Raw genomic sequence first — 17,553 nt, 5'->3', positions numbered from 1 at the left:
AATTTTCCCCGTATTTCAAATTTAGAATTAAGAAAATGAGGTGGATTGGTTTTGAAATTATTGTACCCAAGAAGGAATTTGGTAATTACTATACTCTCTCCGTGGATGTGATTAATTATTAACTTATACTCCCTCCGTCCCAGAGTATTAGACTCGCTTCTTTTGGGCACAGGATTTTAGGAGGTGATATTTAAATAGTTAAAGTGGAGAGAGTAAAGTATGAGAGAGGGAAAAAGTAGGGGAGAGAAGAGAGAAAAAAGTAGGTAGAGAATAAAATAAGATAGATGTTTTTTGCTAAAAAAGGAAATGAGTCTAATATGTTGGGACATCCCAAAAAGAAAAGTTGGTCTAATACTCTGGGACGGAGGGAGTATCTAATTGCTAACTATAATCAATTTAAAACTATAAAATTTATAGAAATCTAGTAGTCTACAAATTGTCATGTGTAATTTCATTTATAATTGTTTAAATTTAATAAGATAAGAAAAATATCGAAATTAGAGTTTTGGATCAAAATATCAATATAGTATATTAAACATATCAATACAATTCATTGAATATGTCAACACAATTTAGCATTGACTTGTATATGTATTATGTCAACACAAATCACAGCTCTTGGATCATTGGATTTGATGGTTGTGATAAACTACATTATTATATTAAGATGCTACATTATTAGCCAAACTACATTATCTTTACTAATCTAAAGTGTCAGTTGGGTGAAAAGACATTGATGCCCTTTTTGGAGGGAAAATGGAAAGATGGAGTATCTTTTATTATTTACTTTTATTTGAGTCTTCCAAAATATTTTCAGACATAAAAATAAATAATTAATTAATTTTTTAAGGCAAACACAATTTGGACAAAAAATGGTCCAATAAATTGTTAGCTTCTTAAAGAAGTTTTGAAATACTTTTAAATAGTGCACTACCATTAATTGAATCTGCATTTATATACTGTGGACTAATTTTCTAATTTTCTGATTGCAGCATAAGGAGTGGTTGTGCTTGGAATCCGACGATGGCTCCGGTGAAGGGACAAACATATCAACTTAGAAAAAATCTACATAGAATCTTTTGATTTACATATTTATGATACTTTGAATAACTAAATATTAGTTTTAAATTCTATATTTTGAAACATGAAATGAAATGAAACATGAAAAAGATACTTTATCGGGGATAAGGCCGGCGCTGGAGATGCACGGACGGAAAGTAAAGGCAGCGGCGGCGGCGGCGGAAGGGACGTAGGCAACAACAATGGTTGGAAGAGAATCGAGGCAGCGGCGACGGAAGATATGGATGCAGCAGAGGCGGCTGGCATAAAACCGAGGCAGCAGCGGCGGTGCAGGCACTGCAAGAGCCATCCGACGACAACATGGTCGGCCAAACAAACACTTAATTAGCCTTAAATCTTTACATTGCTTTGAATTCTTATTTTCTACTATATGTTTATTATATTTTGTACTATTCATTATTTGAAACTCTTATGTCCCGTGCATAGCACGGGTGTTAATACTAATTAGACTAAAATGCTACTCCCTCCGTCCCTCTATAGCTGAGTCGTATTCCTTTTTTTATTGTCCCACTATAGCTGGGTCATTTCCTATTATGGAAAAAACACCAACTTTTCTTCTCTCCTACTTTACTCTCTCTTACTTTTTTTCTAACTTCATCTCTCTACCTTTTTCCTTTCCTACATTATTCTTCCTTCACTTAACTCACTTATAACACTATTTCTTAAATCACGTGCCGAAAAGAAACGCCTCTACTACAAAGGGACGGAGGGTGTACATTATTTCACTAAAATAGTACTCCATTATTAGCTAAGTTACATTATTAGGCTAATAATCTACATTATTAGATGATCGTGGCATTAATCTAACCGTTAGGTCACAAGATCCAATGAACTGCAAGTGTTTTGTTTTTGAACAATATTTACTATATGAATATGAATGCATCCCTATTGATGTATTATGATAGTTGTTGTGTTGAATTTAAACTAATTCTTGAAAAATACGAAAATTCTAGAATTGTGTTCAAAATTTGACATTGGAATATATGCAAGTGAGATCTCGTTAAAATTCTTATAAAATTATCTTTAATTTGATATATGTTGCGTAAAAAATAATTTAAATTGAGATAATTATATTCATTTAAAGTTTGAGATATTTTTTAAAAGTTAGTTCTAAATTTTTTATTAATTGACATTTTTGTACATTGTATTGATATTCGCGGCTGAATGATCTTGTGCCGTCATTTAATGATCCAATGCCTATCATTTAGTTATAGTTAACAATATAACGGTGAGTTAGCAATATAACATATCCCCTACCTTCGCTCCATAAAAATAAGCTATATTTCTTTTTTTTGTCTGTCTCATTGATAAGGCTAATTTCATGCATTGGTTATAGGGTAAATTTTGTAATTTCTTGGGTCTAACAAGGTTTTGTAAGCCAGGTGTATAGAGAAAAAAGCCAGATCCAGGAAAGAAGGAGCAGAATGCCTGGAGAAAGGAGTCTAACAAAGAAAGTGAGCAGAAAGAAGAAAATTTACAAGACGGAGGAGCATCCTAGACAAAGGGTAGAATGTGGAATACAAGGAAGAATCTAGAAGCTCAACTCCTTATAAATAAGAGCACGCGGCATACATGATATCATCATCATCCATTTTTAGCTCTTAGCTCACTTCTCACACTCTACACACATTTGGGGATCAATTTGGGGGTTTTGCGGTTCATAGTTTGAGAGTCAGTTTGTGCAACACCGTCTCTACGCGAGGCGAAGATACAATTTGCAGTTTCTGTTTTAAGTTTCCGTTTCTGAATTTTCCGAGACTTCGTTGTTCGAAGCTCGGCCTTATTTTTCTAAATACTGTTGAATCTGCACTTGTTTAGCTATGGAAGTTCTTGCTATGGTTTCGTTTCAAGTTATTACTACTTTTCTGTTTTCTTTGGATGCTTTTAGCGATTGATCTGAGTTGTTGAGTTGAATTGTGTGGAGATCGTAGTTGATCGGTTGAATCTGGTTGAATCTGTGTGATCGGAGATGGGAATTGTTGTGGTTTGTCGTTGATGGCTTAGATCCGGAGCGGATGAAGCGTCCAGTGTTTGGATCTGTTCATTTTTGCATGGTTTTGATGTTTAGTTTCTGTTCTCTCATTTACCTCATCGAGCGATAGTAGATCTGCTTAATTTTAGTAGTTAATCGTAGTTAAATGGTTTAATTCAGCTTGCTCTGTTTAGTTTAATAGTTTACTCTATTTTTCTCTGCATTTTGTGATCAAGGATCGTTAGAGAAGATGAAGTTAGTTGCTAGTTGAACATTTAGTTAGTTATTTTGCAGCTTTTCATTCGTACCTTGCTAATTTGGGAAATGGTCCCCACGATCTGTCTTTCCTCTGTCTAGGCATTTTTAGGAAAAGTTGTTCATTAGGTCTGGTAATATGTTATCGCTGGAGTGTTATCTTGTTTACATCTTATTTTTCTTCATGCATGTTTCAGTTATGTTTGCATAGGCCTAGCTGTTAGATTATTTACGTTTCCCGAGTCTAGCAGTTAAGTCTCAACCCCACAAAAATGCGTGGCAGCAGCCAAAACCAGTGTCCAAAATCTCTTGCATGTTTACTTACGCTTCCATCTCTGTGGGATTCGATCCCTACTTCCTTATACTAGTTTTAGTACTATGGGTTGAGGGTTTTGAAAAGCAGGAACCGATTGTGTGCCCAACGACCGATGGTTTCAAGGGTTCTCTGAGTTCCTAGACCCCGTGATCTAGCGGATTCTCTGGATCTGAGAAGTCTGATTTATTATCACATACACACACGAGAGGATTTCCACGACTCTTCACTCATAAAAATAATTCATATCAATTTAGAGCATCCCCATGTATGCTCTTGCCAAAGAGCATGGATGTAGGCCGGGACCCACATTTATTCATTTGTAATTCCCTACTCTTCCACAAGAGCACAACACCCACATTCATGCTCTTCCGCAAGAGCATGCTCTTACACTATTCAAAGGTCCCATCATTCTATTATTCAATTTAAATACTTCAATTACTGAAAACATTTCCACAATATTAAAATACATTAAAAATACCTGAAATACTATTACAAATTACTAAAAAATTAAAAATTACATAGTTAAAATCCTAAAAATTAAAAATTACATAATTAAATTCATTAAAAAAAACACAACTCGTGGCCGAATTTCTCCCAAATGTGGTTAATTAGGTCTTCTTGTAGTTCGATGTGGGCTTTGGTGTCGCGTATTGTCAATCTTCTTTCGCTCCTCTCACGCACCGTAGTATGCACACCTCGGCGTGTGGGAGACCTTGCGGTTGAGCATCCGGCTTCATCCTCGTCGAAAAAGTTAGCCTCCCTCGGTCCTTCGTCGTCTATAATCATGTTGTACAAGATAATACACGTGTACATGATGTCAGCAATATTGTTTGCGTACCACATCCGAGACGATGTCTTCACAATGTTGAATCGGGCTTGAAGGACCACAAAAGCTCTTTCAACGTCTTTCTGATCAGCCTCTTGACGCTGCGTATAAAGAATCCGTTTCGGGTCTTGCAGCGTGTTGAACGTCTTCACGAAAGTCGGCCACCTTGAGTAGATACCATCGGCGAGATAGTACCCCATGTGGTATGGATGGTCGTTGATAGTGAAGTCGATCAGTGCTACACCATCTAAAAGATCTTTGAAGTGGGGGGAAGAGTAGAGCACGTTCAAGTCGTTGTTGGATCCGGCCGCACCAAAATATGCATGCCAAATCCCTAGGCGGTAGTCAGCGACCGCTTCGAGGATGAGCGTTGGACCGTCGCCTTTGTCGCCGCTTAAGTGTTGCCCCCTCCAAGCATTCGGGCAATTCTTCCACTTCCAATGCAAGCAGTCGATGTTGTCAAGCATACCGAGAAATCCGTGAACTGCTTTGTGACGATGAAGCAACCGTTGACAATCTTCGGCGGTGGGTGCCAGAAGGAATTCCTCACCGAAAGTAGAACCAACGCCGGCGCAAAAATTTTTGAGGCATAGGATTCTAGTTGACTCCCCCACATGCAAATACTCGTCGAATATGTCATCCGATTGCCCGGTAGCAAGTTGTCGGATGGCACAAGTACACTTCTGCAACGAGGAGAGACTTTGCTGACCGGTTGCATCTTTACGTGATTGGAAATATTCATCACGGGCGAATAATGTGTTGACAATAGGCAAAAACAAGCGTTTTTACATGCAGAAACAGCGCCGGAAGTAATCTGTCGAGAACCGTGGCTCGTCAGAAAAATAGTCGCTCACGAGCCTTTCGTGGGCTCTCTCCCGGTCATGAGGGATGTAGCGGCGATTTGATCTTGTTCGTCGAGGAGGAGGGGCAGGGGCAGCGGTGACATAGGCTTCATAGGCGACACAGTATTGTTGATAGTATTCTTGTTATTCGCGCTCCGCTTTCGCAATGATCTCGTTCGGATCTATTTTTGAATTTGGAGAGTGTTTGAGTGAGAGAGGAAGATGTAGGTGAGTAGTATGAAAAATATGAGAGAAGTATGAGTGGGAGATAATTTGATTTAAAAAATGGATGATGAATGTGTGTATTTATAGATGATTTTAGGATAAAAAAATTTTAAAAAATTTTTTTGATAAAAACAACTATATTTTTGGAATCCAAATTTGTTTTTTTTTTTTGATTATTTTCGATTTAGAAAAATAGAAATTTCCAACGACATAGTCGTTGGCCAATGACATTGCGCCTGACTACGTCCGTGCCGATGGCAAGAGCGCAGCGGCGAGCACGGCAGCTACTCTTGCGGAAGAGCATCGCCGGGGATGCTCTTATGTCAATCTTTTTCTTCTTCTCTTTTATTTTATCAATTATTTGATCACTATCCACTGCACAATTTCAAACTACTTTTTTTCTTTTATTTCACCAATTACGTATTAAGATCCGTGTTAACCTCTACGGCTCTACTCATGCCAACTCTAGAGGATTTATGAGTATTTACTAGTACTGTCCATATAACCATATTTCATTGCCGAATTTGTTCGACAATAAAAAACTGCAATATTTTGCACATAAATATGCCCAACGTTCTGGAAAATTTTCACCTACAAAATTTGAAATGTATCAATTCACTTACTCTGCACAAGTCTGAGAAAGAACGTAAGAAAAATAAAAACACTGACAAGTGTTTTTTGTTTAATCGTATCAGTGATAAATGTGTAAGCATCAGCATTAACAAGTTTCTAACACAAACAACAGCAACATTTAGAGTTTTCATCATACCCTTCATCAATCCCACCAAAATCACCACCTCCCAAATCTTGCAGTTCCGATTCCTTATATCGATAAAATATAGCGACGACCACAAAAACCACAAGATTGACGGCCATCAACCAAGCCAAACTCCAATAGTACTTATCCAGCCTACTCCCATTCAAATCATGCTGAAACCAATTCCTTTTCCCCCCTCTTTCACTCACTTTCCCCGCAACAAAAACCGACACCACACTCCCCAGAATCCCAACACCAAACACAGCGCTTATCATAAACGGCAAGTACCTCCGTGTCGAAACAGGGGATTGATCCACAAAGAAGCAAAGCGCGCTATAGTTAAATATTCCAGTCGAAGCCCCGAGCAGAACAAACTGCGGAAGCAACCAAAACATGGTCATCGGCACTGTCTCGTCCGGCTTTTCCACTAGTCCATGCCTTTGCACCACCCCGAGCCTCCGGTCCTCCACTTTGGCTGCGGTGATGCAGCACAGGATCGCCAGTATCATTGATACTGCGATCCCTAGTGGAGGAGCGAACTTTATGGACCCTGATTGGGCTAAGCGATTTGCTAGCATAACGTATAGCTTCGCAATCTGGTTCTGAGTTTGGTCGAAGAACCAGAGGAGGGCTACCGACGGGAGCTTGAGGCGGCCGACTTTGTGGTCCAGATGGTCCAGTTGCTCGACGAAGTAGGTGAAGCCTATGGCGTTGACGACGCCACACAAAATGAATGTCATCCACACAGGAATCATGCGTATGATCGTTTTTGTCTCCTCCACTTCGGTCACTGTGCAGAGTCGCCATGGATTCTCGGCTTGCTCCTCTAGAGGCTTTGTAGGTATCACAACTGCAGCCTTGTCCAAACACCTAAACATCAACCTTACTGTCAAATTAAAATTGATGATCAAGTATTACAGACTCAATGTCCCACATCGGTTGTGGGGTATATAGGCTAACTAGACTCTCTCTTCTCCTAACATGCTAGTCTTTTGAACAGACTAAATCTGAGAAGAAAGGCATACCTGAGGCTCTTTGTGTGCGGAATGACGTAGAGTTGAGGATGATTAACCTCGAACAACTCCTTAGGATCTCTCGGGATTCGATAAAACAGCTTGGAAACAGCAGCAACGAAAACTCGAAAGAACACCGTTAAAGGGCATCCCAGCGGTGAGAAATACTTGTAGGAACAGGATCCGCTAAAGAAGAGGAGAGTTGCGACGAGAGTGCATATGGCCGGAATCCCAAACCTAATGGACCACGGCTTTATATAGGGAAGGCCTAAAACTGCGACAAAGGTGAGGACGATGGTGGCCAAAACGCTGTAAAAGAACTTCCAGAAGGTTCTCTCAGCGTTGTCGAACTCGTCCTCGTCCTCAACTTCGCCTTCTACTCGAATAAATTGCTCTGCCATGAACGAGTTCCAACAGGTCATGTGGCCCGACATGCCAAATGCTATCAAAGGCAGCGCGGTGTAGAAGAGGATTCTCTGGCCCTGCCCTATGCATTCCTGGTTGTACTCTCTGCATCTTCCCATTGTACGCCCCAGCACCGGAGGAGTCGACATTGCCAAGAACCCTAATCCCTGTAAGTGGTCACAAGGAATATGGAGTATTCATTTTAGGTTGCCAATGAAAAAATTACCAGAATTAGATAGTACTATTAAAGGATTTGTTTTACAGCGCTGTAAGAGAAGCTGGAGAGGAGGAGCATCCAGTAATTTCCTGTTATGGTTTCAACTAGGAATGCTAGGGGTAACGGTAATATTGTCGTCACACCCCAAAAGACGTTCACAATTGCGGCGGCGCGTGTGAAACCGAGCTTCCATACGTTGGTTAAGTATGCCATCATCATGTACATGGCGTACATGGCCAATATGTCTACCCATAGCAGAACTGCAAGAGTTGTACATAAGAAAAAAGTAAATATGGGATTATTGAACATGTTGATATTACATATGAACAACCAGCCTCCAACTACTGATTTGTCCATCTCAGTTAGATGGATTTCATGAATTTGTTCATATATTCTCATTTCTGATTTCACACAAAAGGTATCTACTCACATTATGATCATTACAAATCAATTCTCACCTATTACTCTTGCAACTGTTGCCATTGGTTTGAGTTTCTTCTCACTTTTTCAATAGAGACGAACACATATATAGTAGTAGTATACATTAAGTTGAAGAAAACATATATCAAGAGGCAAAGAGTTGACTTTTATAAATTACTCTGGTCAAAGTCAACTATAGCTAATAAAAAAGTAGACGCCACCTAACGCGGAAATTGCAAGTTTAGTTCCAACCAGACGTGAAAGAAAGAAAATTTCGATGCACTAAAATCTCACACTCAATAGTAATTTAATGATTGCTAAAGAGCTTGATTGAGATTCCTGAAAATCTACAAGTTGTCGAGGGAAAATTCTAGGAAATATTTTGAAGATCTATATACAACAATAGTTTAATCAATATTTAATTTTTGAAGTAGATGCTTTCTTCATCCCGCGTCAACACTGTGCGCCGCAACCGTGCTGCTTGTGAATTGTGATTAGTAACTAGGAAGTTTCGAAAGGAATTCTAATCTGATTTATTAATACACTTTTAACAGATTATAACACAGGCCGACATCATGCAACTTTCTGATTTTGGGAATTTTACGTGTTAAATTTATGCAAAAATGGACACAACCATTTATGATAATTCGAAAAAGTAAACTGATTCAATATTTCAATCGCAATGCATCTTAGGTCATCATTCATAGCAGATACCTCTCCCTATACCTCCCTCAAATTTTAGATCGACCACAACTCCTACAAGTCATACCTCTATTCAAATAATATTAATATTAAATTTGAAATTTTCATTTTTTAAATTACCATCCACTTTATAAAATTAAATAACATTATAAATAACAAAATTATTCAATTAATAATGATTAAAATTATACAGTGAAATGTGTTGGCATTTATAAAGTTTGAAAATTATATATATTAAAAATTAAATTTCCTAAAAATTAGATTAATTATACACCAAAAAAGTAAATATTTATATTATAAAGATAATTATTAATATTTCCAATATGCATTCGACTTTTTTTTTTTAATCGTATGGTGCAGAATTGCATCCACAAAGGGTACCTATTCCCCCTCCCTCGAAACCCCACCAGGCACCAGCCTGCAATGGGAGGTGCACCGCACCCCTCCGAGTGGTGAAGTGCCTCCCAAAAGTCCACTTTATCGATGCTCTTAGCTACATATATTAATCAAGGCACAGCTTCAAAGACCATTCAATTATGATGCTCAAGTTAAAAAAGAGAGAAGTGGGAAATCATCAAAAGCAAGAGTAGCAGTCTTCTATGACTGTGAAAGGTGTTTAGCCACTCATCTCATTGATCTTCGCTTCACACATGCCTTTGACATAATAAACTCAAACACATATTTTAGTAATTAATAACAAGAGAATGTATTTAATTAGACAATAAAATGGTTGTTTACGGCATGGGTAGTAGTAGGATGATTTTTCTTACTCCTTTGGTCCACCAAAAATAGTCCATCGGTGGACGGCATGGGTTATAAAGAAAATTAGTAAAGTATATAATTTTGTCCCTCACCATGAAATCATCTATGTATAAAATTTAAACTACATAAAAGTATACAAGTTTCAAACTATAAAAAAGTTATTCCTTGAAGGAGATTTAATATTATTTTTATTTTAAAGCAGATGCTAAAATAGAGAAATAGGAGGATAATAATATAGCAATAAGACAAGAGAAAGAAATGAGATTAAATAATACGAGTAAATACTAATAATCAATTTTTCCCTTAAAGTGAAAAGGAGAAAAAAAGTAGTACATCAATTGAATTAAAACCAACCCAAAGATGCATTCACCAGAGACCAAATTTGTCGTTAACCTCTTACGAATTTAGGCAAACCATCGGAAAAGGTTGGAAAAAATGGATTTTAATTTCACAAAATGGCATGTAGAACGAGAGGAAACTCACTGATTAATGACCCTTTAATCTTGGGATAATTCATCTTTAGAATTAGAAGAACACCAAGGATGTCTCTCTCAAGATGCCCATCGCCACTGACGTGATTAGCTCCAAAAAAGCAGGCAGGATGAAGCTACACTCTAATTAACACCCCCAAATATCATTATGAATGTATAAATTTATTTGAGATTGTTGGCTGCTGTTTCTCTAGTTCATATCAGTCATCCTATGCTTGCTCCTTACTACTACTCCTATGTATAAATGGTGAATCTAATGCAATGTATCACAATGCAACTAATCAGTTTGCTATTAAAAAAGGTCCAAAAATATCAAAACTTCCATCACATTTTTCAACAAAACTAGATATGTTTCATTATAATACAATTGCAAATATTAGTTTAAACGAGTACATAATACCTCCAAGCAAAACATCCTCTTCACGAAGCTGAGGCGACACCTGAGTTGTAACAACTTTGCCAAACCTCAATCCCTTCAACATCTTCTCTAGTCACAAAAAGCCTATCCCCACCACCCTCGATTTTCTTGATCACCCCTCGCTCCGAATCCTCGACTTTATCAATGTAATTCCTCCTATACATCTCTTCGTCCACAGTCTCCTCTACTCTCGACCACACCTCCAACTCCCCGTCTCTCCCCACAAACGCTTGCTTCCGGTAACAATGTATTGCAAAACTTCCACCACCGCTCCTCCCCACATCCCTCAAGCTCGAATTCTTCTCTTTCAGATACAGCCACGGATCGTCCGTCAACTTCCGCAAATCGGCCATGGCTAAATCTCCCGATTTCGAGCAAATTTTGAACAATGCCAACTCATCCAAATCAACATCCACATCCGCCAAAGAATCCCCAAACCGGCTGCTCCGACCCGACCCAGGCTCAAAGGTCTCCCAGACAACATCCCGGGTTCTCGGGTCCCACAGCCGGATATAACCCGCATACCCAAATGCCCCTGATGCAATGGAGCTTCCCACCAAAACACCTAAATCGGAAACATACGTTAGCTTCGTCGGAACCATATATTTGGCGGAATTTCCCGGCATCCTCCCGATTTCCGACGATATCTCCATCGTCGATTTATCAATCATCAGCACGCAATTCTCTCCGTGGTGGCAATCGTAGGAAGCGAACACCGAGTCGACCGAGTCGGTAATCGCGTGGACTCGGGCTTTATAAACCCTCACATCGGACGGGTCGACCCAGTCGATTGAGTGGACTCGGCGCCCATTTGCCATATTGTAGAAATGCAATCCGGGTCCGTGGAGAGATCCGATTGCGGCGATATCAGATTGGATCCTCTTCACTGAATTAATGGAATCGAAATGCGTCCGCGCCGTCGCCGTGTGGCTGAGATTCCAATCGTAGACCGTGATCTGGCCGCCGTGGGCCGCCCAAAGCGATCCGTCCGATTCAACCGCGTTGAAATCCGAAACGACGCCGTCGGAGGAGGGTTTGAGAGTGGTTAGTAAGGAGGCGTCAATTCCGTTTAGTCGGGTGGGAGCTAGGGCGGATCTGAGATGCGACTCAATGCCGAAGTAGAGTGCCTCGTCGATGAGCTCTTGGTTGGAGAAGCGCTTGGCGGTGGAGGGGAGTCGATTCGAGCGGAGGAGAGAGAGGAGGACGGAGAAGATCTCCGGGTCACGGTCAATGAAAACCGGATCGTGAGCAGACCGGTTTGAGAGCGCGTATAGAAGAGAATCCGGTCCGCCGGAGCGGAGAGTGGAGACGGTGGTTTCGAATAGCTTGCCTCCAACGTTGAGCTTGATACGATCGCCGGAAACGGCGGCAGGATTTAGGCCGTTCATCTACTTCGGTGTTTCAGGGGAATTCCTAATTAGGATTGAATTGAAAACATTTTGTCTCGGTAAATACGGTTATCTTGAAACATCAGTCGAGTAAAACAAGACCATCTATTTTACTATTCTCTCAGTCCGCTATTAAATACTCATTCCGTCTCAGATTTATAGTCACGTTTAGTTATGACACGGATTTTAATAAATTGGTAGAGTGTGTAATTAATGAATTGAAATAATGGAGTGTGTAATAAATAAAGTGAGATGGTGGAGTGTGTAATAAATGAAGTGAGTTGGTTGAAGGTGCGTCCCTTTTTGACTTTTTGGTTTTTTATTTTTATTTCGGTTTATTTTTGTGTTGATAATGACATTTTTTGGGTGTAATTTTAGTGAATAATAGGGTAAAACTTTATGTCCAAATATGGAAAATTCTAAATGTGACTATAAATGTGAGACGGACTTTTATGACAAAATGTGACTATAAAACTAAGACGGGGGAGTATCACATATTTGATGACATAAATTTTAAGAAATTATTTGATTTTATAAAGTAAAATGACTTATAAATTTGATGGAATATGTGACATTTAATGCCAGTTGTAGGGGGTACCTGATACTCCCTCGTATAAAAAAAAAAAAAAAAAAAAAAGCTAAATTTTCTATTTTTGGATATTCACCAAAATATATCTAACTCTAAAAATAAAAAGTTTTAGATAAATATTAACCACTACACATCATTCTAAATATAGATTCCATAATCCACTAACATTACTTTCACCACTTTTTCTCCTACTCTCTTACTTTACCAATTGTGCATTAAAATTTGTGCCGTTTATAACTTTGTTTATTTTTTGTGTACTTCCTTTGTCCTACTCAAAATATCTACATATTTGAGTAGCGTAGGATTTTTGGAGGAATTGTTAGATAAAATAAGTAGATGGATATCTTGAGTGAGACAAACTTAAAAAAGAAACATGAATATCTTCGATGAAACAAAAGGAATTTATTTTTTCTCTCTAACTTTATCTATTATTTTAATATTCTTTTATTTTATTAAATTTGTATTAAAATTTATCTCATTTAACAGTTTTATTTTTATAAAATAGAAAAGTATAATAATATTATACATTCAAAATGAAGAGACTAATATTGTACATTTAAAATGAAGAGAATAAAGTAAAATTAATTATATTTTTTTTATATAAACTAGAAAGTACTACCAATTAGAATGAATATTCAGAAAAAGGAAATATATTACTGTAAATGTGAATGGGAATTTCACAAAATAATGTTAAAAATAGATGAAAAAATAAGTAAAATATAATTCTTATTTTTATAAAAATAAAATGAGTAGAAACAGTTAAATTAAATTGTGATTCATACTTAGAACAGAGATTTAGAATATTGACAATCATTTAGTACTACTACAAATTGAGCGCAATATAACTAAAATTCTTTCGTATACTACATAAAAACCTTAATCACTAAAACATAAAAAACTTACAATATCATCTACCCTTCATATTGCGAATCTCGTAAAAGATATCTAATTTTATTTAGTTTGTTCTATAAAAACGTCACCCTTCCATTTTTGAAAAGTACTAAATCATGATTACAATGTAGGGATTTACAGCAGAAGACTTGTTATATTAAGGCTCTATTTTACTAATTAAAAGTTAAATAGGTGTGTCTAAATCAAAATCTCTATAGAAATAATTAATTAAATAAAATTTATTCAGAAGGTAAAATACACCCCCTTCACAAAAAATATACTCCTACTAGTTTTACCATTACGGGTCGTCCACCAGAATTAGACCAATTTATATATATATAAAGTTTTAAGCATTAAAATACTACTAATAATGTGGATACACAATCCACTAATACTACTTCTCCCTTACTTATTTCTCATCTCTCTTACTTAACTAATTATACATTAAAACTCGTGTTACGCAGTGGCGGATCCAGGTGGGGTCGGATGGGGTCGGCTGACCCCACCATCATCACCGGAGAATCACCGGATATCACCCTCCTTCAACTACCGAGTACCGACCCCACAGTGCCAAGTCTCCTGTCTCCAGTCACTGGCTAACTGATGTGCGCTAAATCTGCTGTGGAGAAGACGATAGAACTAATTGAATTCTTATCTAGGAATTGGGCTTCACAAAATGGGCCTGCCTCACCTACTAATTAGGTTGGCACAAGTTCCAACAAATTTCACCCTACCACATATCTATCTATACATATACAAAACCCGAGTTTTGAGAGCAAAATGTAAATATTTATGAATCATGGGTACATTTTAAATTTGTATTCTTATAAAAAACTGAATTCATAATAAATATGATTTGTAACGGGTCATTTATCATGATTATTAATCATTAGTAATATATAAATTGATTGGTATTTTCATGAGAAGAAGGTTCGTTGTGTCGTAAATATGATTATAACGGTTTATTAAATTGATTGTCAATTATATTCATAAAACATAAATTTGTTGGATTATAAATGTGGTTTGTAACTGTAGTTATGCTTTTTTTTTCTATTGATGTTTGAAGTTAGAATTTGAAATGAAATCAAGTTTTAATATCGATGCTTTCTTATATTATTCAAAGAGCTTTAAAAGTGCATTAGTTTAATTCAAATTTTATATAAAAAGTTTCAGTTAAAATACATAAATTTTGGTATATAAATACCGAACATTCACAACCGTGAGAATGCAGTCTCCAGAATTGGAATTTATTTGCAAAAAAAGAAAGCAATAGGAAAGAGAGGTACTTCTCTTTTAAGTTGATGTATAGACCTCATGGACGGGGGACATGCTATCATATTTGTAGAGTTGTACGCCTACCTTAACTCATCGGATCTATGTAAGAGTTGAGAATATAGATTTTAAGCAAAGACTTGCGCTGCAATTTTAACAAGTCGGATCATTGGCAGCTAGGGCGCGATCCTTGGAGAGACAGATGATAAGGAGATGTAAATAATGAGTGAGTGGGACTAAAAAAAAGATGTTGATATCAACAACGAGCTCTCATTTGGTAGCTTCTTATCCACTTTTTCATTGACTATCTTTTTCCATTACTGGATTTTCTTCCATAATTTTTTTTTTTTTTTCCATTATGGAATTCACATTCCTTATATGATCTACAACATAGCAATACTACATCGGTCATAAAACTGAGATATATATACAATACATTTTAATTTTTAATCTTATATAATGATATTATTTATTATTTCATTTAGTTTATTTACAATATCAAAATAATAAAACCAAAATATTTAAGTCGCGCATAGCGCGAGGGTTAATACTAGTCGCTACTAATACACGAGAATACAAACTACTTCTGTAGCATAATGACTTTGTTTAACGCCGCTACTAATACACGAGAATACAAACTACTTCTGTAGCATAATGACTTTGTTTAACGCCTATTAAGAATTCATTAAACATTCAGTTTTTTATTATAGATTTAATTGTTTTGTTTGCCTTATCCTTAATGAGACTAACTTCAGAATGTTATAGCTTGTGATAAATTATTAGAGATTAAAGATTGAAACTAAATCACAAATTTTATAGAGGATTGATCGTGTATCTTACTTCTGTTCAAGGGAATATTATTTCTCATTAGTTTGTCGATTGATTAAATTGGTCTTACTTTATATCAGTATCGCGATAAAACAACACAATATCTGTTGAAAGAGTATTTTCGATAATAAAATTTGTGAAGTCAAAGCTGCGAAATAAGTTGAAAGATGACTAGTTGAATGACATTTTGATGATATACAATGAGAAGGAGACCATGTTTGCAAATATTTTCAATGAAAAATTTTTGAATCGTTTTCAGAATATTGATATTCGTAAAAGTAAACTATACCGCATAACATAAGATTGTAATTTTATATGTTATGTATTTTTGCAGAAATATATTTACTATTATACTATTTATTACTCCCTCCGTCCCGCTTTAGCAGTCTCATTGACTTTTCTGCACTCGTTTTGCAAAAATGATACTCCCTCCGTCCGCCATTAGGAGTCCCGGTCACTTTTGCGCACTCATTTTGTAAAAATGATAATAAATAGTTAAAGTGGAGAAATGGTAAAGTGGGAGAGAAAATAATGATAAGAAGACTCTTGTCAACATTATTCTCTCTCTTACTTAACCATTTCTCCACTTTAACTATTTATTATCATTTTTACAAAAGGAGTGCGTAAAATTGACCGGGACTCCTAATGGCGGACGGAGGGAGTAATAAATAGTTAAAGTGGAGAAATAATAAAGTAAAAAAGAGAATAATATAGATAAGAGCTTATCTATATGCTTATCTATATTATTCTCTTTTTTACTTTATTATTTCTCCACTTTAACTATTTATTATCATTTTTACAAAATGAGTGCAGAAAAGTCAATGGGACTGCTAAAGCGGGATGGAGGGAGTATGTTTTAATTTGACCCTACGATTATCAATTCTTGAATCCACCATTGGTGTTACGCACCACTATATCTATTTTTTTGTGTACGGCGGAGGCCGTACTAATTAATACCGTTATTTTTCGTGTTTAATCCCCTGTCTAACGATAGAATAAAATCAGCCCAACAATAAAAAATAAATGGGCCCAAGGCATTTTTAATAGAACAGTCTAAACTCTTACTCCGTATTTGACTTGGTTCCAAAATAAATAAATTATTACAACCCTAAATTAACTCATAGACCTTTCTGCCCAAAACAATTAGGCTCCGTTTGGTACACGGAATTGGAATTGAATTGGAATTGGAATTCTATGGAATTGAATTGAATGGAATTGAATTACAATTCAATTCCAAATCCTTTGTTTGGTATACTTAAAGAATTGATATAGAATTGTAATTCAATTCCAAATTCTTTGTTTGATATACTTAAAATAATTTCAAATACTTTGTTTTGTTTGGTATCTCAAGTTATTATTTAAAATAACTATCTTTGAGAATAATCACACTCACTCGATGTATATTATATTCTTCATGTAAGTTGAATAAACAGATACAAAAAATTATTATATTCCAATGATCAAAAATATTTTCCATTGACTATGATATATAATTCTTAATATAATAACAATAATAATAAAAAAGATAACGATGAGTAATACTTATATAGGAGTATAATTATCTAAAAGTTCTCATCATATCAATACATATGCATATATTATTCAAATAGATATTAACAATTTGCATTCTGTAAAATACTATTCCTTCATCCTACTCAAGTGGTAAAAGAATATAAGTAAAGAAGTACTAGTATACTAATGTTGTAATATGACATCTAAAAATCAATGTAATATGAGACTGAGAAAGGCTGTGCCTTGTGACAAACAACAATAATCGTAACACAAAAAAACTACAAGAATCTTCACACCTACAAATATAATCACAATATAAAACAAACTTGCATAAAACAATGAAAACAGTACATAGATATGAATGCCAGTACA

At 36.3% G+C, this 17,553-nt stretch overlaps 3 protein-coding genes across 4 annotated transcripts; all 3 read right to left on the bottom strand.

Annotated features, from left to right (window-relative positions):
* Positions 1-4,184: 4,184 nt before the first annotated feature.
* On the bottom strand, positions 4,185-4,916 carry LOC125206166. Its single transcript, XM_048105454.1, has one exon. It carries the CDS (start codon positions 4,914-4,916, stop codon positions 4,185-4,187), a length of 732 nt encoding a protein of 243 aa, XP_047961411.1.
* A 1,247-nt stretch (positions 4,917-6,163) lies between these two features.
* LOC125206087 (protein NRT1/ PTR FAMILY 5.5-like) lies at positions 6,164-10,312 on the bottom strand. Of its 2 annotated transcripts, none has more exons than XM_048105386.1 (4): positions 10,276-10,312; positions 7,954-8,168; positions 7,299-7,858; positions 6,164-7,143 (listed from the first exon to the last, which is right to left on the bottom strand). In XM_048105386.1, the coding sequence occupies exons 1-4, from the start codon at positions 10,307-10,309 to the stop codon at positions 6,246-6,248; spliced, it is 1,707 nt and encodes a 568-aa protein (XP_047961343.1). In that variant the 5' UTR covers positions 10,310-10,312; the 3' UTR covers positions 6,164-6,245. The 2 variants fall into 2 exon arrangements, with proteins under 2 accessions (XP_047961343.1, XP_047961344.1); XM_048105387.1 differs by lacking the exon at positions 10,276-10,312 and adding an exon at positions 8,367-8,486.
* Positions 10,313-10,547: 235 nt separating this feature from the next.
* On the bottom strand, positions 10,548-12,188 carry LOC125206088 (protein ENDOPLASMIC RETICULUM-ARRESTED PEN3). Its single transcript, XM_048105388.1, has one exon. It carries the CDS (start codon positions 12,087-12,089, stop codon positions 10,704-10,706), a length of 1,386 nt encoding a protein of 461 aa, XP_047961345.1. The 5' UTR covers positions 12,090-12,188; the 3' UTR covers positions 10,548-10,703.
* Between the last annotated feature and the right edge of the window lie 5,365 nt (positions 12,189-17,553).

The sequence above is a fragment of the Salvia hispanica genome, chromosome 2, assembly GCF_023119035.1.
Source record: "Salvia hispanica cultivar TCC Black 2014 chromosome 2, UniMelb_Shisp_WGS_1.0, whole genome shotgun sequence".
Taxonomy (NCBI): domain Eukaryota; kingdom Viridiplantae; phylum Streptophyta; class Magnoliopsida; order Lamiales; family Lamiaceae; genus Salvia; species Salvia hispanica.
This window is presented reverse-complemented; position numbering and strand designations above follow the sequence as displayed.

Bases quoted from the DNA above. Each gene is read 5' to 3' on its own strand.
- LOC125206088 (XM_048105388.1), bottom strand. From the start codon at position 12,089: ATGAACGGCCTAAATCCTGCCGCCGTTTCCGGCGATCGTATCAAGCTC.
- LOC125206166 (XM_048105454.1), bottom strand. From the start codon at position 4,916: ATGCTTGACAACATCGACTGCTTGCATTGGAAGTGGAAGAATTGCCCG.
- LOC125206087 (XM_048105386.1), bottom strand. From the start codon at position 10,309: ATGAATTATCCCAAGATTAAAGGGTCATTAATCA. The intron at 7,859-7,953 runs GTAAAACAAATC...GACCACTTACAG, and splicing joins CCAGCTTCTCTTACAGCGCT to GGATTAGGGTTCTTGGCAAT. The intron at 7,144-7,298 runs GTATGCCTTTCT...GTTGATGTTTAG, and splicing joins CCGCACACAAAGAGCCTCAG to GTGTTTGGACAAGGCTGCAG.